We start from the raw sequence: 23801 nt of genomic DNA, 5'->3' as shown, positions 1-23801 counted from the left end.
AACACGTGTGTGGTACACTGGTCAGATTTTTGAAATGCTGCAATCCGAAACATGTATTACTATTCAGGAATTGAACAGATGTGTTATGGTGTGTGGCCACCCTAAGTTGTACAAACAGAGTAACCAAGCAGCTCAGGGTGACCCAAACTACTAGGAATGTATAGGGGGATAAAAGGAACCAAAAAGCCCTCCTACTAAAAAAGCAAAGCTTGGTGTAATTGCCTTCTTAAAACAGAAGGAAATTTGCAATAATTCAGTTATAAGTGAACATTTGTGGTTACCCACAATGCACTACTACTAAATATGCAAATTATCCCTTTTCGCCCTTGTTAAGCAAAGCAAGCATCCAGAACCGCTGGTGTATAGCAAGCCTATAGCTTTAAGTTTTACACAGCCATATCAAACCCACATGTAGAGAGCCTGTTTCTGACTTTTGGTCCTCATCTGTACATGGCAGGGATTGATAAGGTATTTAGTAGTAGTGCATTGTGGGTAACCACAAATGTTCACTTATAATTGAATTATTGCAAATTTCCTTGTGTTTTAAGAAGACAAATTACACCAAGCTTTGCTTTTTTAGGAGGGCTTTTTGGTTCCTTTTATTCCCCTATACATTCCGAGTGGTTTGGGTCACCCTGAGCTGCTTGGTTACTCTGTTGTATTGGTCCAAGCCCTATCTCATACAGCCTTATCAATCCCTGCCATGTACTGATGAGGACCAAAAGTCCGAAACATGCTGTCTACATGTGGGTTTGATATGGCTGTGTAAAACTTAAAGCTATAAGCTTGCTATACACCAGCGGTTCTGGATGCTTGCTTGGCTTACAAGGGCGAAAAGGGATAATTTGCATATTTAGTAGTAGTGCATTGTGGGTAACCACAAATGTTCACTTATAACTGAATTATTGCAAATTTTCTTCTGTTTTAAGAAGGCAATTACACCAAGTTGTAAAAAGAAAGACTAATGGGAGAGATGAAAATTATACATTAGTTCAAAACTGTAGATAGAGGTTTGAACAAGGATATCCATTTTTTGTGCTAGTATGAAGCTGAAGGTATTTAAATGCCACATTTCTTTTCAACCTGAATTAAATATTGTATCTTTCCCACTTTTAAGCTACCTTTTGAACTTGGAATTTACAATCTCGCCACATTAGCCTGAATCCTGGGTATGCAAGACTTAAGTAAACAAAGGTTCTATCGGTCATAAATTAGCAAACATTTTCAAGAACCCTTTTGATGTCCTGTTGTAAATGGCTCATGCCCACAGAATGACAACATCACAGGGAACGAACGGTAAATGACGTATTGTTCCGATATCGGCAGGTGCGTTCAGCCACCACATGACGACTGCTAAAAATCTGTGATGTTGGATCTTTAGCGATGCCCGAGTGATGCCACTCCCACCGCACACCTATTAGCAGTAAGAGCAGCCTTTATGGGGCACTGTTAAAAGTAAGAGAAATGTGTTGCAAGTAAATGAGGCGCGTGGATCCCGGCAGGTGAGTTAACATAAATACTCCTGTTTTGCACACTTTGCATGCCCCCTATTTGGCTAACAGAACAGGGGGCTCTCTGGTTTCAAAAGGGGGGAAACTCTGGCTCCCAAAATGGGGGGCTCTTGGGCTACTAAAATGGGGGGTGCTCTCAGTCTACTAAAACAGTGGCTCTCTGACTACCAAAATGGGGGGCTCTCTGGCTACCAAAATGGGGGAGGGAGAAGCTCTCTGGGTACTAAAACAAGGGCTCTCTGGTTAACAAAATGAGGGCTTTCTGGCTACCAAAACAGGGGGCTCTCTAAGGCTACCAAAATGGGGGGGCTCTCTAGCTGCCAAAATGGGAAGGCTCCCAAAATGGGGAGAGGCTCTCTGGCTACCAAAATGTGGGCTCTCTGACTACCTAAATGGGGGTTCTGTGGCTACCAAAACGGGGGGGGGGCAAAATGGGGGAGGATCTCTAGCTACCTAAACATTAGGGCGGGCTCTCTGGCTTTCTAAACAGTGGGCTCTCTGACAACCTACAAGGGGCTTTCTGGCTACCCAAGCAGAGGCTCTATGGATACCTACAGGGTGGACTCCCTGACTACCTACAAGGGAGGGCACTCTTGCTTCCTGTACTGGGGGACATCTTATATCACTTACACACCTCACACACAAAGCCTGCTGTGAATAGATGAATTGCTTCATGTCAACTGAACTTTTAAATAGCATTTTTGAGATCCAGTAGGTTTACATGACACAAAAGGGTAACATCTCACCACTCTGCTTACTAAGCTATTAAATCATATATTTAGACATGAGCACTGGGCTGAGTTCAGAAATATTATATTCCATAGCTAATAATAACTATTTGATAAATATTAATATTTTCAGATTTTCATGAAATATTTCACGTTTATCCCTTGCAGCCAGTTGGTGGAGCTCTAAACCCTCGGTTTGCTTGCAACACGTGTTAATTGTACCCCAAAGGGTACGTCTGCTGAGCTTAGAGGATACATGAACGTGTCATAATCAACACATTATATTATGTCTTGAAATATAAAAATAATAAATCACATAGAAAAAAAACAGAAGAAGTAATTATAATCCCTTTATTAGTATGTCATGAAATGTAAAAATAATAAATCATATAGAAACAAACCTGAAGAAGCAATTATAATCAATTAAAAAGTATCAAGGAGTGATTGAAAACTATTTATAAATACAAGTCATGGATTATTTTTAACAAATATATTTGTATCATGCGGTAGCTAAGATGATTTTATTAACAAATACTATAATTATGTTGAGAAACACTGGTGTAGACATTTCCAAGACCCTGAACCACGACCCGCCCTTCTGAATGTGCATCATTTCGCCAAGTAAATGTGATGGATGTCACATAAACCCATTTATTTCAGTCTTGTGGAAAGTATCTTCATATCTGTTGCACTACAACCTACCATGAGTGAAAAACAAAATAACATTCTAAATATTTATGTAAAAAAAATATAGAAAAGCTCAATTTGTAATGTTTTAAACTTTGTAGATAAATTGTTACCAACTGGTGATCAAATCCTATGAAAGTTGAAATACCAACAAAGGCAATACAAACAATATTTATGAGACTATTCACATTTTACAGAAACCGAAAACTAGTGAATGTGAGAAAGTCCCAGAGAGCCAGATGACTTTTGGGCTTTCCCAGATCTTATTTCTAGGAGAAGTGGGAGGATACCAGCAATATATATAAAACGATTCACTGGTTTCTTTAATTGCATTTTACCAAACATCTGTGCAGCTCTCAAAGTTTCATAAAAGACAAATAAAAAAAAGTGAAAGGAAGAAAGAAAGAAAACGCCATATAAAATGAAGAAAAAGCTCATCATTGCTTTCCTGTGCTCAGGGCTCATCTTGCAGTGTGTTCAAGGTAAGTGAAGGAATGACGGCATAAATCACCTGACTACAGCGTGCTGCGTGTACAAACACTTCTCACTGACAGATGGTTTTGAATTTTTTACTATTTTGCTTGTGGTGTTCTGTATCTAGCTTCCTCGACATAGACAAACATGCAATCAGCTGTTTAAGGGCAAATAGTGATTTATGTTAGTGACAAATATTGAATTATATCATTATTTAATTATATATAATTTATTATATTATATTTAATAAGTTTTGAAAAATTCATTTTTTTTAAATGTGATATGATAAAAACAAATTTGAAAGTCACACGTTATTATTGTTATTAATAATACAGTATTTACTACTTATGTGTTAATAGTTTCTCCTTAAACTGGTATTATTAATGCCAACATATTATTTATTCATACTTTTTTAAAAAGTAAACTTCAGTATTTAGTTTTTGCTATGAAAAAAACACTCATGTTTCAACGTCACAAAGTGTGGTGCGTTATACACTCATTATAATGGTGCATTGGGCAATGTTCTGTACGTAGGGCTCGATTCACAAAGCTGTGATAAATGCTATCACGGGCGTGATAAGCTCATCGTGCGGGTTGCCACGTGTACAGGTATGCGCGCGCAATAGTAAAGGTTTGCGCGCACTCATTTTCCCATTCACGCTCTAACATATGGGTTACCGCGTGAACGAGGAAAGTTAATGCACGCAAACCTTTACTCTTACGGGCACATACCTGTACACGCGCCAACCCGCACAATGAGCTTATCACGCCCGTGATAGCATTTATCACAGCTTTGTGAATCGAGCCTATAGTGTGAGAATGCACTGCAATGCAGGCATAATGCAAAGCACACTCTGCACGATATAATCTGCACAATATTTATCATCACATATAGAATTGACAATATGTAATATGTTCATTATCACTCATGCTATCCAGAAACGTAGAAAGTGCATTTGGATAACATGGAACATTACGATGCAGAGATGTGATCATGCAACAAAATTGTATGGGCAGTGCAATCACTTGCAGCAACACAGAGTACAGCATATGGATCTGGACTCTGGGGAAAGCCCAGCCAACAATTCAGCATGAACAAACTGGCACCAACCATTTGGCATTTTGCACTTTGTTGTAGGGTGTTTTTGTAGCACAGGGAAATCAGAGCTGGTGGTATCTATCGGAAACATACATTGTTATATTGGAGAAGGGTCTTCAGACATTATTCTCATGTAGGCAGTTGAATAGAAATCAATCCTGTTCATGGAAGATGGAGCTGCTCATGAATCCCATGTCTTAGCGAAGCTTCATTTGTAGTCCACAAAGATCAGCACACTCGAGATTTATAATCCAATTCTCTTGTAATGCAAGAAATATCCATACAGTGAAATTCGTGTTCACTATATGGATATTTCTTGCATTAAAAGAGCTAGAAGATTTGCATTATACATCTTAAATGTGCTGATCTTTGTGGACTACAGATATGTTATTGCCACCTAGCGCTCTGGTGGCTTGATTGTGTTTTGCACCCTATTTGAAGGAAGGGGAGTGCGGCCGGGTAACCCCACTTATCTATGCTTCATTGTCCTTCCAGATATTGTTCACAAAATCCTGGTTTGCCAAGGAGAGATTTTGGAGTGTTAGCAAGCTCAGCAGGTCAAGATCATAGAACTCATGAATTTCATGCCCAGCTGGGTGGAGGCTTAAAGCATACTTGAAGTGATAAAAAACAAGTTATATACTTACCTCAGTAAAGGGAGCCTCTGGATAGTCCAGATGCTTTCCCGTTCTACCTACAGCCCTCCCTTCCCATGTTGAGACCCTTTTTAAAATATTAAACATTAATATTGAATATTGCTTGTGACCATGCTCCCTTCCATGTATGAGTGTGGCTGCACTGGGCAGGGTTCTGCTCTCTTTTTGTTTTAATTTACAACCTGACAGTTATGTAAAAAATGTAAATGTAGTGTTATTATAATAATAATTGCACATTTATATAGTGCCAACACCTTTCCCACAGCAATATCAGGAACAGACCACTCTCTCAGTCTATAGAATGTAGGAATAACACAGACTCACTCAATTGGCCCATGATAGTCCACCTTCCGGAGGACTGGACGAGGTCTGTTTCTGATATTAGTATATACTTTGCATGGTTCGTACAGATCGTGCTGAGATCGAGTACCACATTTTTTTGCCTTTTTTTAAATTGTTTTTGTCCTAAAGCACATCACAGGTTTATGTTTGATTTTAGCTTTCCCATAGCACTTTATAGAGAACATAGATCAATTCACATAACTCATTGAAAATGATCAGGATTTACAATTTAGTTTGCTCACCACTGTCTATAGCCAAGCTTTAGGGCCCTTTAACACTTGAGCGTTTTGCCGGCGATTTCGGCAAAACGCTAGCGCTGTTCAAAGTGCTAGGGTAATAAAAGTTTATGGGCCCGTTCTCATTTGGGTGATTTGCACTAATTGCCACAAATCGGCCAAAAACGCTAAATGCAAACGTGTAGCCTGCACCATTTTCAGGCGATTTCCCGGCGATCGCGTTTTAGTGCTATAGAAGATCCCTAAAAAGTCACCAGGTGTGAATGGTGAATTTTTGGTGTTAAGGTTTATTCAACCAATGTGACACAAGTCAACTCGGACGACTCGTTTGGTTACCATTCTGTACTGTTTTACCTTGACAAAGGGGACCCCACGGGGCCCCGAAACGAGTCGTCGGTTTATGGAGTGGACTTGTGTCACATTGGTTGAATAAACCTTGATTTTGGATCAGTTTGAGTTAGCGGACCTTCCCGATTTTTTGTTTGCAGTTGACAATGGTCCAGCACCTCCATGGTGGTGTGCGATTCTCACTTTGATTTTTGAATTTTTGGTGTTAATCGCCAAAAAACGCCAGAGCAAAACGCTAGCAAAATCACTAGGAATGTATTTGGCAGTGTAAAAGGAAACTTGAGTGTCTTCACTTTCAGGTGAATTCAGTCACATTTTGGGCCATACCAATAGAGATATCCAGTGGTATCTAAATTAATATACACATACAAACTCATTACATATACCTACAGTGGCTAACATATTTTTATTTTATTTGTAGCGCTGACACCTCTGGGGGGCCATTACTGCCTCTGCATTGATGGCTCCACCAGTTCAGTTAAAATCCAGAACATCATGAAACTTGAAGTGTTCCCTGGGGGTCCCAAATGTGAGAAAATGGAAGTTATGTAAGTAACAGGTGCTGTCAATAAATGTCCGAACAGTGTATATGTGCCTCTGAAGCTTTGGCTGCCCTAAGTGCTGACTGAACAGGTAACACAGGCCACCTACATCCTGCTATTACAGTTCAGCACTCCTGCATGTCAATCTACCTGGCCACCACCCAAAATGTAAACTTAAAGAGAACCCGAAGTGTTTTTTTTATACGAAAGATAATAGGACACAGAAGCATGTATTCTGCACAATGACAAGCTTCTGTGCCCTTTACTACCCTTTACTATGTGTTGCTAGACCCCCCTCCCCCCCCCCCCCCCCGGGCTCTACTGTCCCCCTGTAAATAGCGTCAGGCTAGCTACACTCTGCTTATCGCTAGCCTGCTATTTACTTTGCACTAGTCAATAGCCCTCTCATCTCCCCCCCCCCCCCCGCGTTGTCTCCCCGCCTCTTCCATAACATACCTCCCTGCAGTGGCGTACCTAGGGCATTTGACACCTGGTGCTGGGTATTAAATTTCCCCCCCCCCCCCACGCCCCCCGCCATAAAAAAAAAAAGGAAAGAAGAGACTGTGGCATGCTAAACGCACCACGGCGGGTAATGCCAGGTGTAGGTTCCCCCCCCCTAAATTTGGCCTCAGTTTAGGTAGCTACTATAGTTGCCCCCAGTATAGCTAGTATAGTTGCCCCCAATATAGTTAGTATAGTTGCCCCCAGTGTAGTTAGTATAGTTGCCCCAGTAAAGCTTGTATAGTTGCCCCCAGTATAGCTAGTATAGTTACCCCCAGAATAGCTAGTATAGTTGCCCCCAGAATAGCATGTATAGTTGCCCCCAAAATAGCTAGTATAGTTGCTCCCCGTGTAGGTAATATAGTTGCCCCCAGTATAGCTAGTATAGTATATCTAGTATAGTTGCCCCCAGTATAGCTAGTATAGTTGCCCCCAGTATAGCTAGTATAGTTGCCCCCAGAATAGTTAGTATAGTTGCCCCCAGTGTAGATAATATAGTTGCCCCCAGCATAGCTAGTATAGTATAGCTAGTATAGTTGCCCCCAGTATAGCTAATATAGTTGTCCCCAGTGTAGGTAATATAGTTGCCCCCAGTATACATAGTATAGTTGCCCCAGCATTAGTATAGTTGCCCCCAGTATAGCTAGTATAGTTGTCCCAGTATTAGTATAGTGGCCCCTAGTATAGTTGCCCAAGTAGTATAGTATAGTTGCCCCCGTTAGGGGGAAGCTTGGAAGGAGGGGTAGCGGCGGGGAGGGCGGTCAGACCCCCCACCTCCCTCACCTGGGTCCCGTCCTTCTGGCGCCTCCCCCCTCCTAATTAGCAGCAGCTTAGAGAAGCGGGCAGGAGCGGGCGGAGATGACTTACTCACCTGCTTCCTGGCGATGGCGCACAGAAGTGATGGGTCGTTCGCGAACGAGCCGGCTCTAAGAGCCGGCTCTTTGCTGCGAACGACAATAGGCGGTTCTCAGTTTTAAAAGAGCCGATGCCTCACCCGCCCCACACAGCTCTGCTTTGCTCTGTAATAAAGGGCGCTGAGGCATGCTGGGGATTGTAGTCCTCCTCTTGCAGCATGTAGGAGTGTATGGGGCGGAGCAGAGCAGTAGCAGGAGGGATTGCCCCAGTCAGAAAAGCAGTCTGGAGTTGTCATGGAGACGGGGGCTGGGCTTTTACTCCGATTCTGAGTGGTGTCTAGTGATATTTAATGAAGAGCCGATTCAGAGCCGTAAGAGCCGGCTCTTTAATGGGAGCCGATTCAGAAGAGCCGATTCTCTGAGAAGAGCCGGAATTCCCATCACTAGCACACAGCATCATCGTCACGTGACACTGGTCTCCGACTTCTCTGCCACTCACTGTGCTTCCGCTAGTCAGGAAGCACAGTGATCGGTGGAGAAGGCGGATACCAGTGTCACGTGACGATGATGCTGTGCGCCATTGCCTGGAACGCAGGAAGCAGGTGAGTAAGTCCTCTCCATCCGCTCTTGCCCGCTTCTCTAAGCTGCTGCTGATTAGGAGGGGGGGAAGCGCCAGAAGGAGGGGACCCAGGTGAGGGAGGTGGGGGGTCTGGCCCCCCTCCCCGCTGCTGTCCACGCTACCCCTCCTTTCTGTGTTGCTTCCCCCTCTCCTGCACAGGCATTGGTGACACCCCTATGGTAGGAATGCCACTGCCTCCCTGTCTCTTTCTGTTTCCTCCAATTGGAAGCTAAGCCGCGACACAGGAAGTACTACCTGGGTCGCAGCTTAGCTTCCAATTGGTGGAAGCTGAAAGAGTCCCACACTGTAGAGATGGGAAGTTCGGCTCTTTTCAATGATTTGGATGATTCGAATCAGATCATTGAAAAGATCCGGATCTTTGATCCGAATCTCGGATCATTTTACTAGAGAAGCATTCGGTGGTGTAAAGACTAGCAGGACAGGACTTTCCCTGCGGTGGACAGAGAAGGGGAGGGGGTGTACACACAGAGAAGGGGAGAAGATGGACAGAGAGCAGGGAGTGGACAGAGAAGGGAGGAGGGACGAGCAGAGAGCAGGAATGTTTGTTTGCACACAATACCCACATGCTGCAATCATATGCTTTACATAAATTTCACCTATATGTTCATCTGTATACTTTGAATGCAAACATCGCACAGTGAAAGAAAGCATTCTCCAAAGCATTCCCAGAAGTGAAGTGCAGCTGTTTAGAGCAGTGCAGGAGGATCATATTGCACAGCCACTGGCGTAGGAGCAGGGGTCGCAGCAGTCGCACTGGCGACGGGGCCCGCGATCTCCTAGGGCCCGTACCGGCCCCTGCTCCCCGCATTCTCCTCTGTCCCCAGGCCCTCCGTGACAGCCGCTTAGCTCCGCCCCCAAATCGCGGGTAGCTCCGCCCCCAAATCGCGGGTAGCTCAGCCTCTCACAGGATCGTTCCTGTGAGTTGCTTGATTGTTTCACCGAGCCCTGCCCCTGCAAATCCCATTGGCTGGCACAGCAAGGACAGAGCATGGGAGAAGATGGAGATGAGCCAAGAGCTCCCTTCCCCCAGGCAAACAGAGTGGGAGGTATGAGAGGTGAGTGCTGTCTCCCTCTTTATTTCCCTGTCACTGCTTATCAGCCTTTACTGTATCCAGAGCCCGCAACAGTGCTCACTAACCTTCCTCCACCAGACCCCTAGTAATTTCCTGTCTTTCTATCCACCCCCCAGAATTCTCACTAGCCCCCCCTCAACCTCTCTCCCCCAGACTCCTAATAACCTCCCTCACTCCCCCCTCAATATTCTTCACCCTCCCTTTCCCAGACTCCTAACTGCTCTCCCTTCTTACTCCCCCGACCCCTAATAACCCCCCTGTCTCTTCTCACTTCCCCCTCAATATTCTTCACTGTCCCCCGACCCCTAATAATAGCTCCCCTCTCTCGCCTCACTCCTCCCTCAATATTTCTCATCCTCCCTTTCCCAGACTCCTAATAACCCCCCTGTCTCTCCTCACTCACCCCCCCTAATAACCCCCCTTTTTCTCTTCATTCCCCCCTCAATATTCCCCACCCTCCCTTTCCCAGACCCCTAATAATCCCGCTCTCTCTTCTCACTACCCCCTCAATATTCCTTACCCTCCCCCAGATCCAATGCTACCGGCGTCACATGGTGCACACGCCTGTTTGCTGAGGACACTGGCCTGCAGTGACAGCTATATTGGCCTGCAGGTGACAGCTATATTGCTGTCTGCTTCCACATCACTTGAAAGAATACATAGGGCACTGGCAGAGTAAGTATGGGGGGGGGGGCCCATGTCCAAATTCTGCATCGGGGCCCTGAGGTCTGTAGCTACGCCACTGTGCACAGCAATCACAGTGCCTGCCCTGTCCTAGCCCAGCACGCTGTCTACAAAGTTACTGAGCTGTGCCAAAACTTTCCCATTTGTTCACTGTGCACAACTACGGAACAGACAGCCTAAAATTAGCAGCACATTACAGCCAGTACGTGTGCTCTACACATATCTGGCAGTGGCACCCATGTCCCCTCTCTCTGATCCACCTGTCCCTGCAAGGCTGACTCCCCTCCAACAGAGCGATCCATCTCTGCTCTGCTTCCAGGACCCCGCTGCCCGCTGAGAGGGGGGCATGCCGCTCCTGCCCCCCCCCCCCCCCCCTTTGCGATCCGAATCACTCATTTTGATGATTCGGATGATTCGACTCACAAAAGAGATTCGGATCAAAGATCCACTACCACACTGAAGCCTAGCCCAGCAGCACCAGCAGTGACAGCCACTCTCTCTCGGTCAGCAATCACAGGAACTTATTATACGTAAAAATACACATAGGCTGTCCATCCCCAATCAGCAGTGACAGCAGTGCCCCCAACTAGCATCTCCTAGTCTCCAGTCCCCCTGTGCCTGTTTAATTATGTTATTTGGGGAACATATCTGCCTAAATATGTTATTTGTTATTTTGGGGAACATGCTACATTATTTTGTTATTCAAGGGTCTAATTTTATTGATTCGGAACAATCCTTAGATAGTAGCTTAGGGACATGCTGCCTAATTTTGTTAGCTGGGAAACATGCCTTCCTAATGATGTTATTTGGTGAACATGTCGGGGTTTTTTTGAGAGGGGGGTGGACTTGCCAATAATGTTATTTGTGCACTTTATGCTTAATGTTATTTGTGCACATGTTTTCTAAAATGTCACATGGGGGGCATACTTTCTTAATTATGTTCTTTGGGGGACATGCCTATTTGTGTCACTTGACATGCTAATTATTTTATTTGGAGACAAGCTGATGAATAATGGTATTAGGGGGCAATGTGCTTTAAAAATCATACAGATAAGGTATTAGGATTCCCACAAAATTTGCTTTAGACTATAATAGGGAGATATGTATATAGTAGAAATTAGATAGTGAGATTGTGAGCCCCTCTGAGAGATAGCTAGTAACAAGACTGTATGCTGTGTAAAATGCTGCAAGAGATGTCAACACTTTACCAACTCCAACTGAATAGACTGTCAGTTTTGCATCCATGCTGTTTGCTGTATACTTTGAAGGGATCCTTATATTGACTGGATGATAGTAATGCTGGAAACATCCTAAATATGGCAGTATACTAAAACTTCATATTCTGTGGGTTTACCTTTCTTTGTCACGATGTATGAACTTGTTCAAGGTGCGTGAAACATGCGTTAGGCTATGTCATGTGGAACTAAGTGTGACTCAAGGACTTTTTTTTTACTGTGCTGTGTCACATTTGACTATATATGAATATTGTAATTGAAGCTATTTTTTATAACTGATTTTCAACTGATTCAACTGATTTTCAACTATAATCAATTTTTTATACTAAGCCTTTAAAGAGACACTGAAGCGGAAAAAATATATGATATACTGAATTGGTTGTGTACTATTAATAATTACTAGAAGATTAGCAGCAAAGAAAATATTCTCATATTTTTATTTTCAGGTATATAGTGTTTTTTCTAACATTGCATCATTCTATAATATGTGCAGATTACACAACACTCAGCATTCAAAATGAGTCTTTCAGTGCAGTCTGTGAAGTAATAAACTCTCCTCTAGCAGAGGAAAAGTAAACAGTTCAATTACAGTTGAGATAATAAAAGTCAGATAACAGCCCTCTCCACGACTAAGTTAGTCGGAGAGCTTAAAGCCAATGGGTAGCGGATTAAAAAAGAAAAAGTCAGATACTCACCTAAGGAGAGGGAAGGCTCGGTCCTAATGAGCCTTCCCTCTCCTCTCCCGGTGCCCTCGGTGCTGCGCTGGCTCCCCCGTTCGCGTCCGCCGCCGCAGGGACTTCGGAGGTCTTCGGGAGCACTCGGGCTTCCGAAGACGGGCGGCTCCATACTACGTACGCGCGAGTGCGTCATAGAGGGCGCTCGCGCATGCGTAGTATGGAGTGGCCGCGTCATCGGGAGCCCGAGTGCTCCCGAAGGCTTCCGAAAGCTCCCGAAGGCATGCGGAAGTGGCAGTATTTGACCGAACTGGTTGAATACTGCCACGGGGGATCCTGGGCGGGACCGGGCACCAGGAGAGGAGGGGGAAGGCTCATTAGGACCGAGCCTTCCCTCTCCTTAGGTGAGTATCTGACTTTTTCTTTTTTAATCCGGTAAACATTCACTTTAATAGCTTTTTTGCATAGAGATAACAACTGGAGTTTCTCAATTCTTCCTGTACTGGAAACAATTAGACTGATGTATCTGATCTTAATGTTTTATTTCTTAGCTGTACTACACATACAAATCATAATATCATCATTTTTTTTCGCTTCAGTGTCTCTTTAAAGGGGAACTGAAGCAAGAGGTATACGGATGCTGCCATATTTATTTCTTTTAATCAATACCAGTTGCCTGGCAGCCCTGCTGATCCTCTGCCTCTAATACTATTAGCCAAAGCACCTGAACAAGCATGCAGCAGATCAGGTGTTTCAGACTTTAAAGTCAGATCTGACAAGACTAGTTGCATGCTTGTTATTCAGATACTACTGCAGAGAAGTAGACCAGCAGGGCTTCCAGGCAACTGGTATTGATTAAAAGGAACTAAATATAGCAGCCTCCGTATACCTCTTACTTCAGTTCCCCTTTAAAGAGGAACTCCAGTGAAAATAATGTAATAAAAAAAGTGCTTCATTTTTACAATAATTATGTATAAATGATTTAGTCAGTGTTTGCCCATTCTAAAATCTTTTAAATCCCTGATTTACATTCTGACATTTATTACATGGTGACATTTTTACTGTTGGCAGATGATGTAGCTGTTGCATGCTTTTTTGGCAGTTGTAAACAGCTATTTCCCCCAATGCAACAAGGTTCACAGACAGGAAATTGCCAGGAGTATGTACTCAGAGCTTCTTGTGGGAGGGGTTTCACCACAATATATGTCATACAGCGCCCCCTGATGGTCTGTTTGTGAAAAGGAATAGATTTCTCATGTAAAAGGGGGTATCAGCTACTGATTGGGATAAAGTTGAATTCTTGATCGGAGTTTCTCTTTAAACCCTCATCTTTCTTGGTTTCATTAGATTCATTGTCTAATAGGGGACAGTTCTGAGAAAATAGTAAAAGACCTAAATAAGCGCAATAGATGATATAGATAAATGTTACTTACTGTATCTGTATTTATAATTTACAGCGCTACACTGAAGAATGGAAGGAAAAAATGCCTGAATCCTTCCTCCAAAGTGGTGAAGTCAATCATTCCTAAATGGAGTAAAAAGTAAGTCAGATGTTTTAGACACAGGTTATCAGCTCTATAATGATCAATCCCATGAGCGAGATTATTACAGCAAATGAGAGCTTTTCATTTAAAGAAAATCTGTAATGAAAAAAAAACCCCTGGGGGGTACTCACCTCGGGTGGGGGAAGAAGCCTCCAGATCCTATTGAGACTCCCCCCGTCCTCCTCGGTCCCACGGCGGAGAAAATCCTCCCGGAGCGGCAGCGATGTAAATATTTACCTTTTGGCTTCAGCGCAGGCGCAGTATCCGCTCTTCCCATGGAGATAGGTGAAAATAGCCAACCTCCGTCGAACCGTTCTACTGCGCAGGCGCAAGTCTCCTGCGCCTGCACAGTAGAGCGGACCCGACGGAGATCGGCTATTTTCGCCTATCTCCGTCAGAAGAGCCACAACAGCGCCCCCGCTGGAGCCTGGAAAGGTAAATATTGAACAGGCTATCGGATTTGTCGCCTGTGCGTTCCGGCGGCTGCAGCGAGACCGCCGTGGGACACAGGAGGACGGGGGAAGCCTCGATAGGGTCCAGAGGCTTCCCCCTACTGAGGTGAGTACCCACCAGGGCAACTTTTTTTCAGTACAGGTTTTCTTTAACCACTTAAGGACCGCCCCCAGCCGATGGGCGGCGGCAAAGTCCGGGCCCAAACGACCGCAATACGCCCATTGGCGGGGGCGGCTGCGGGAGTGGCTATGCGGCGATCGCGTCATTTGTGACGCGATCAGCCGCCGGGGACTGGCTCCGCCCACCGCTCGCTGTAACCTGCCGGCCGTTCGGAAGCGGGTTACTAGCTGCCCGATCGCCGCATGGAAAGTGTATAATAGGCTTTGTAATGTATACAAAGCCTATTATACTGGCTGCCTCCTGCCCTGGTGGTCCCAGTGTCCGAGGGACCACCAGGGCAGGCTGCAGCCACCCTAGTCTGCACCCAAGCACACTGATTCCCCCCCCCCTGCCCCCTGATCGCCCACAGCACCCCTCAGACCCCGCCCCTGCCCACCCCCCAGACCACTGTTTGCACCCAATCACCCCCCTAATCACCCATCAATCACTCCCTGTCACTATCTGTCAACGCTATTTTTTTTTTAAGTCCCTAATCTGCCCCCTACTCCCTCCTGATCACCCCCCCCACCCCTCAGATTCTCCCCAGACCCCCCCCCCCCCCCGTGTACTGTATGCATCTATCCCCCCTGATCACCTGTCAATCACCTGTCAATCACCCGTCAATCACCCCCTGTCACTGCCACCCATCAATCAGCCCCTAACCTGCCCCTTGCGGGCAATCTGATCACCCACCCACACCGATAGATCGCACGCAGATCCGACATCAGATCACCTCCCAAATGCAGTGTTTACATCTCTTCTCTCCTCTAAACACCCGCTAATTACCCATCAATCACCCCCTATCACCACCTGTCACTGTTACCCATCAGATTAGACCCTAATCTGCCCCTTGCGGGCACCCAATCACCCGCCCACACGCTCAGATTGCCCTCAGACCCCCCCCCCCCTTATCAATTCGCCAGTGCAATATTTACATCTGTTATTCCCTGTAATAACCCACTGATCACCTGTCAATCACCCATCAATCACCCCCTGTCACTGCCACCCATCAATCACCCCCTGGCACTGCCACCCATCAATCAGCCCCTAACCTGCCCCTTGCGGGCAATCTGATCACCCACCCACACCAATAGATCGCCCGCAGGTCCGACATCAGATCACCACCCAAGCGCAGTGTTTACATCTCTTCTCTCCTCTAAACACCCACTAATCACCCATCAATCACCCCCTATCACCACCTGTCACTGTTACCCATCAGATTAGACCCTAATCTGCCTCTTGCGGGCACCCAATCACCCGCCCACACGCTCAGATTGCCCTCAGACCCCCCCTTATCAATTCGCCAGTGCAATATTTACATCTGTTATTTACTGTAATAACCCACTGATCACCTGTCAATCACCCATCAATCACCCCCTGTCACTGCCACCCATCAATCACCCCCTGGCACTGCCACCCATCAATCAGCCCCTAACCTGCCCCTTGCGGGCAATCTGATCACCCACCCACACCAATAGATCGCCCGCAGGTCCGACATCAGATCACCTCCCAAGTGCAGTGTTTACATCTCTTCTCTCCTCTAAACACCCACTAATCACCCATCAATCACCCCCTATCACCACCTGTCACTGTTACCCATCAGATTAGACCCTAATCTGCCCCTAGGGCACCCAATCACCCGCCCACACCTCAGAACGCCCTCAGACCCCAGCCCTGATCACCTCGCCAGTGCATTGCTTGCATCTATTTCCCCCCCTCTAATCACACCTTGAGACACCCATCAATCACCTCCTGTCACCCCCTAGCACACCTACCCATCAGATCAGGCCCTAATTTGCCCCGTGTGGGCTCCTGATCACTCGGCCAAACCCTCAGATCCCCCTCAGACCCCCTTCCGATCACCTCCCCAGTGCATTGATTGCATCTATTTTCCCCTCTAACCGCCCCCTGAGACACCCATCAATCACCTCCTGTCACCCCCCTAGCACTCCTATCCATCAGAACAGGCCCAATACATCCTGTCATCTAAGAGGCCACCCTGCTTATGACCGGTTCCACAAAATTTGCCCCCTCATAGACCACCTGTCATCAAAATTTGCAGATGCTTATACCCCTGAACAGTCATTTTGAGGCATTTGTTTTCTAGACTACTCCTCGCGGTTTAGGGCCCCTAAAATGCCAGGGCAGTATAGGAACCCCACAAGTGACCCCATTTTAGAAAGAAGACACCCCAAGGTATTCTGTTAGGTGTATGATGAGTTCATAGAAGATTTTATTTTTTGTCAAAAGTTAGCGGAAATTGGATTTTTATTGTTTTTTTCACAAAGTGTCATTTTTCACTAACTTGTGACAAAAAATAAAATCTTCTACGAACTCACCATACCCCTAACGGAATACCTTGGGGTATCTTCTTTCTAAAATGGGGTCACTTGTGGGGTTCCTATACTGCCCTGGCATTTTAGGGGCCCTAAACCGTGAGAAGTAGTCTAGAAAACAAATGCCTCAAAATGACCTGTGAATAGGACGTTGGGCCCCTTAGCGCACCTAGGCTGCAAAAAAGTGTCACACATGTGGTATCGCCATACTCAGGAGAAGTAGTATAATGTGTTTTGTGGTGTAATTTTACACATACCCATGCTGGGTGGGAGAAATCTCTCTGTAAATGGACAATTGTATGTAAAAAAAAAATCAAAAATGTGTCATTTACAGAGATATTTCTCCCACCCAGCATGGTTATATGTAAAAATACACCACAAAACACATTATACTACTTCTTCTGAGTACGGCGATACCACATGTGTGACACTTTTTTGCATCCTAACTGTGCTAAGGGGCCCAAAGTCCAATGAGTACCTTTAGGATTTCACAGGTCATTTTGAGACATTTGGGTTCAAGACTACTCCTCACGGTTTAGGGCCCCTAAAATGCCAGGGCAGTATAGGAACCCCACAAGTGACCCCATTTTGGAAAGACTACACCCCAAGGTATTCCGTTAGAAGTACGGTGAGTTCATAGAAGATTTTATTTTTTGTCACAAGTTAGCGGAAATTGGATTTTTATTGTTTTTTTCACAAAGTGTCATTTTCCGCCAACTTGTGACAAAAAAAAAATCTTCTATGAACTCACCATACTCCTAACAGAATACCTTGGGGTGTCTTCTTTCTAAAATGGGGTCACTTGTGGGGTTCCTATACTGCCCTGGCATTTTAGGGGCCCTAAACCGTGAGGAGTAGTCTAGAAAACAAATGCCCCAAAATGACCTGTGAATAGGACGTTGGGCCCCTTAGCGCACCTAGGCTGCAAAAAAGTGTCACACATGTGGTATCGCCGTACTCAGAAGAAGTAGTATAATGTGTTTTGGGGTGTATTTTTATACATACCCATGCTGGGTGGGAGAAATCTCTCTGTAAATGGACAATTGTGTGTAAAAAAAATCAAATAATTGTCATTTACAGAGATATTTCTCCCACCCAGCATGGGTATGTGTAAAAATACACCCCAAAACACATTATAATACTTCTCCCGAGTACGGCGATACCACATGTGTGGCACTTTTTTGCACCCTAACTGCGCTAAGGGGCCCAAAGTCCAATGAGTACCTTTAGGATTTCACAGGTCATTTTGCGACATTTGGTTTCAAGACTACTCCTCACGGTTTAGGGCCCCTAAAATGCCAGGGCAGTATAGGAATCCCACAAATGACCCCATTTTAGAAAGAAGACACCCCAAGGTATTCCGTTAGGAGTACGGTGAGTTCATAGAAGATTTTATTTTTTGTCACAAGTTAGCGAAAAATTACACTTTGTGAAAAAAAAAATTAAAATCAATTTCTGCTAACTTGTGACAAAAAAAAAATCTTCTATGAACTCACCATACTCCTAACGGAATACCTTGGGGTGTCTTCTTTCTAAAATGGGGTCATTTGTGGGGTTCCTATACTGTCCTGGCATTTTAGGGGCCCTAAACCGTGAGGAGTAGTCTTGAAACCAAATTTCTCAAAATGACCTGTGAAATCCTAAAGGTACTCATTGGACTTTGGGCCCCTTAGCGCAGTTAGGGTGCAAAAAAGTGCCACACATGTGGTATCGCCGTACTCAGGAGAAGTAGTATAATGTGTTTTGGGGTGTATTTTTCCACATACCCATGCTGAGTGGGAGAAATATCTCTATAAATAGACAATTGTGTGTAAAAAAAAATAAAAAAATGTCATTTACGGAGATATTTCTCCCACCCAGCATGGATATGTGTAAAAATACACCCCAAAACACATTATACTACTTCTCCTGAGTACGGCAATACCACATGTGTGGCACTTTTTTGAAGCCTAACTGCGCTAAGGGGCCCAAAATCCAATGAGCACCTTTAGGCTTTACAGGGGTGCTTACAATTAGGCACCCCCCAAAATGCCAGGACAGTGAACACACCCCACAAATGACCCCATTTTGGAAAGTAGACACTTCAAGGTATTCAGAGAGGAGCATAGTGAGTCCGTGGCAGATTTCATTTTTTTTTGTCGCAAGTTAGAAGAAATGGAAACTTTTTTTTTTCTTTTTTGTCAGAAAGTGTCATTTTCCGCTAACTTGTGACAAAAAATAAAATCTTCTATGAACGCACCATGCCTCTCACTGAATACTTTGGGATGTCTTCTTTCCAAAATGGGGTCATTTACGGGGTATTTGTACTATCCTGGAATTTTAGCCCCTCATGAAACCTGACAGGTGCGCAGAAAAGTCAGAGATGCTTGAAAATGGGAAAATTCACTTTTGGCACCATAGTTTGTAAACGCTATAACTTTTACCCAATCCAATAAATATACACTGAATGGTTTTTTTTTTTATCAAAGACATGTAGCAGAATAACTTTCGTGCTCAAATGTATAGGAAATTTTACTTTATTTGAAAAATGTCAGCACAGAAAGTTAAAAAAAATCATTTTTTTGCCAAAATTCATGTCTTTTTTGCTGAATATAATAAAAAGTAAAAATCGCAGGAGCAATCAAATAGCACCAAAAGAAAGCTTTATTAGTGACAAGAAAAGGAGCCAAAATTCATTTAGGTGGTAGGTTGTATGAGCGAGCAATAAACCGTGAAAGCTGCAGTGGTCTGAATGGAGAAAAAGGCTCTGGTCCTTAAGGGGCGAAAAGACTGTGGTCCTCAAGTGGTTAAACTTTGTTTTTTTCAGTATTAGGCTTGTGGTTTAGTATTAGGTTTAGGTTTGTGATCCTATGTATTTTGTACAATGTATATATTGCATAATGTACAAAATGTATTACTTTGAACCTGGATTTTAGTTTATTTGTATGTTTTCTGTATTTGATTCTCCGTGTATTATGTATTTAATAGAGTAGATAGTGTAGAGTTGCAAATACTAGTTGCAAAAACTTGGTAAAAACTTTTGAGGCTATGGGGTTGATTCACTAAAAGCCAGTAAAATTTGCATGGGCAGATAGCGCATGCCAGTTTTACTGGTACTTACACCAGTAGATTTTATTATTATTATTTTCTTTTCTTAAATGTAGTTACACCATCTTCCGTAGGGCTGTACGTAGTAGAAAACAAATAGTGGGGAGCATAGATGCATGAGAAGTTCAAAACTCTGTACAATCAGAACATCCAGCAATACAAGTAGAAATACACACACAGTTGGTGTTTGGTTTGACAACACTACTGGTACATGTTCATATGATAACTTAAGAGCAGCATAAGAAACACTAGGAGGAGGTCCCTGTCCTTTCAAGCTTACAATGCAAAATTATAATGTAAGCGCTACAGATAGGTGTTCACACAATATATAAATAACTCCTGCACTGATGAATGCTGGTATGAAATAAATCAAATCAAATCAAATGATACACTAAAAATTCACTTTAAGGCTGCTTACACACAGGGACGTTACAGGCGCACGTTAGTGCGCCTGTAACGCTCCCCCAACGCACAGCAATGTAACACAAGTGGGCTGTGTTACACAGCCCACGTTACGTTACATGTAACGCTGCACGTTCTCTGGAAAGTGCAGCATGCTACGGCGTTAGAGCGGCTATAGCCGCGTTAGACTGTTTGCACATGCGCAGTGGGGGGCAGAGAGGAGGCGGGGAGAGCCAGCTACAGTAGCCGCGCACATGGCTACTTAATATTCACTGCACTGGCGGCTGCTGATTGGCCGGCAGGACCACGTGATGCGGAGTGTCTCGCTCTGCATCACGTGGTCCCGCTGACCAATCAGCGCCACTCTGGGAGACCTTATAGGAATAGAGCCGCCTAACGCGGCTCACTCTACCGTCCTCACTTGCAGCACCATACGTTGTGTTAGGTGCACGTTATGCGACCTTAACGTGGCACCTAACGCAACGTCTTGGTGTGCAAGTAGCCTAAGAGTCCCATATGAGCATCTTTGCTCTAAAAATAAAAATAATAAAGTCCAATAAAATCTGCTGTTAAAAACAGTCTCCTTGTTGGTATGTGCTTCTAGACTGGTGTCAGTTTCACCTTGCTTCAAATTTCCTTTGGTATAATAGACAGCGCTCCACCTTGTATATACACCACTGTAAGCCTCATATAAATGATTGCACTCACCCAATCCTATTGACCACTGTGAGACTGGTCAAAAAACGTTTAGGTATTATCCTCCTCGATCAGTACATCAGCTCCGTTCCTCCTTCTTCCTGATTATCACCGCTTTCATAAGCAAATGTACCTCATTGGATGAGAAACCTCACATAGTACAGTTCCGTTTGGTAAAATGACGTTTAATTTTTAAAATATTACTCACAATTGTGGAATCAATAACAGCGCTCAGAGTTTTAAGAACGGGCTCTCCCCCATGCCTCCCGGTCAGGCTCGTTAGTTCCGCTCCGCTCCCGCTGTCAATCCGCCACTTGTGGGTATAAAAAGTCTCTTCCACGCTGTGCGCTCTTGTGCTTCCTGACAGTCCGAGGTAGCTCCACCCGACTCGTTTCGTCACACCACGTGTGCCTCATCAGGGGCGTCTTTGGTTTGACAACACTACTGGTACATGTTCATATGATAACTTAGAGCAGCATAAGAAACACTAGGAGGAGGTCCTTGCCCTTTCAAGCTTACAGTCTAGAACCTGTGTCGAATTACAGGCCTGGAAGGCCAGATCCATGCCAGTGTTTAGGATGCACTGAGAAAGAAAGGAATGTGTTCTACCTGATGGACCACACCTTTCCTGATTCCTGATTCAGACCCATCAATTAATTTGAGCTGTGTCAAAAATGTGTGAGGATCTTGGCCCTCGTAAGTCCGGTTTGACATACCTGATCTAGAAGGTAGTAGGTTGGAGACATTATGGAAAAGGACACAGGGGTTAGAGGATGAGACGGTGAGCCTGCAATGCTACCTATAGCAAATTATAGGCTTGCCTGGACAGGTCTGTTTTGAGAGCATGTTTGAAGATTTCCAGGCTTAGAGCATGGCAGACTGGCTGTGGGAGAACATTCCAAATTGCCTGAATGTGGGATTGAGAGGAGTTGACCAAGCTAGTGGACAAGAGGGTCTCATGGGAAGAGCAAAGGATCCAGGTGGGATGGTATCTGGAGATTAATGAGAAAATGTATGGGGGTGACAACTTATGTAGAGCTTTGTATGATGGGGTGAGTTTAAACTCGATCCTTTGGGTAATAGGTAGCCAATAGAGATATTGGCAGAAAGGGGCTGCCTCAGAGGAGTGGGAGAAGAGGTGGATGAGATGGGCAGCAGAGTTCAGTAGTGACTGAAGAGGTGCCAGCCAGGCTTTTGTTAGACCACAGAGTATTGTGTTACAATAGTCAAAACAGGATATGATTAGAGCATGTACAAGCATTTTAGTAGCCGCCGGTGAAAGAAATCAACAAATTCTGTAAATGAGATATAAGTAGAAGGAGGTAGTTAATGTCTTAATATGTGGTCTAAATTAAAGTGAAGTATCCAGAGTTACCCACAGACCGTGAGATTAGGAAAGTGGAAGCATTTGGGGTGCAATTAGTGCAACCTGCAGTACATGGGTAACGTGCATTACTTACCATAGCATTGATTGCTAGTAGAGTAGTATGTGTAGCGTAAATATATGGGTTATATATTTACGCGTCACATACAGTACTACTCTACTGAAGGAAGTACCAGTAAAATCTTACTGGCTTTGAGTGAAACTACCACCATGTTTCCAAAATACAAAACTGGGACAGCTTCATCTTTTTCTCTCCATTTAAATTAAACTGAAAAGACTGGAAACATTTGTATTGAAGAACTTAACAGATAATTTGTTCTTGTTCCAGGTATGCTGAGGGAGTCGGAAAATAGAAAACACACAACTGGACATGAGCAGCATATCTTCTAATCAAATATAACCAATATTACATTAATATTATTACAGTGGGGAATTCAACAAGCAAGGTGCACAGAGAGAATCAGCTGTATTTGGAACTCCTGCCCGCTCCATAGTTATTATTACACTTGCAAAAAGGCAGGCAGAGGAATTTCTGATTCAAACTACAAGTTAATTATAAATCAACATCAAATAATAGAATCTGGCTCCTTCTGTGCACCGGTTCTCTGTGTACATTACTTGTTCAATTTACTACAGTAATCAAATACTAAAAAAACATATATCAAATACCCTATGATGATTAACTCATATAACATATAATTAAGGCACCCAGCATTTCAAAGGCAATTTAATATGTATGCATATTTTTATATTTAGTAATATTGTGGGTGACTTGATGCTTTTATTTGCCTTAAAGGAAACCTTAAGTGACATGTGACATGAGATAGACATGTGTATGTACAGTGCATAGCACACAAATAAATATGCTGTGATGCTTTTTTTCTTTCTCTGCCTGAAAGAGTTAATATTCTACTATTCAACTGACTGAGTTTTTCTCCAGTCCCAGTCAGACTACTGGTAAGGAATTACAGCCATAAAATACTTTGCTCTAGGAAGCCCCATTCTCTGCCAGAAGAGGATAGATTAAAAAGGGTCAATAGTTCATATATTTGAGCACTCTGAGGCACAGAAACAGACTGTTAAATACAGCTGAAAGAAAAAATAAATCTGCTTTTTTTGTTACGACTTTAAACAGAACATCAAACTCCGGGATATCTAAAAGTCATGTTTAAGAGTAGGAAGATAGATACAATTGTTTATCTCTTCATGTTGTTTGTACTTAAGTGTCACTTTAAATAATTTATTCCGGTAATGATTTGTTTAAAGAGACATTGAAGCGGAAAAAAAAAAATAATGAATTGGTTGTGTAGTATGGATAATTACTAGAAGATTAGTAGCAAAGAAAATATTGTCATATTTTTATTTTCAGTTACAGTATATAGTTATTTTTATATGTATATGATTTAACCTTCCTGGCGGTAACCCCGAACTACGTTCGGGGTAAGCCGCGCAGGAG

At 43.9% G+C, this 23801-nt stretch overlaps 1 protein-coding gene across 2 annotated transcripts in view; it reads left to right on the top strand.

Moving 5' to 3' along the window:
• Window positions 1–23230, top strand: part of CXCL9 (C-X-C motif chemokine ligand 9) — a 49261-nt gene extending 26031 nt beyond the window's left edge. The window contains exons 2-5 of one of the 2 annotated variants that reach the window (XM_068271114.1): window positions 3124–3408; window positions 6503–6629; window positions 13742–13825; window positions 22674–23230. In XM_068271114.1, coding sequence (XP_068127215.1) covers window positions 3348–3408; window positions 6503–6629; window positions 13742–13825; window positions 22674–22698 — 297 coding nt within the window. In that variant the 5' untranslated portion in view covers window positions 3124–3347 and the 3' untranslated portion in view covers window positions 22699–23230. The remainder of the gene's footprint in view (window positions 1–3123; window positions 3409–6502; window positions 6630–13741; window positions 13826–22673) is intronic. The other variant, XR_011026624.1, reaches the window with a different exon arrangement.
• Window positions 23231–23801: the final 571 nt, after the last annotated feature.

The sequence above is a fragment of the Hyperolius riggenbachi genome, chromosome 1 (assembly GCF_040937935.1).
Source record: "Hyperolius riggenbachi isolate aHypRig1 chromosome 1, aHypRig1.pri, whole genome shotgun sequence".
NCBI lineage: Eukaryota > Metazoa > Chordata > Amphibia > Anura > Hyperoliidae > Hyperolius > Hyperolius riggenbachi.
The sequence above is the reverse complement of the archived record's forward strand: the minus strand, read 5'-3'. Positions and strand labels throughout refer to the sequence as shown.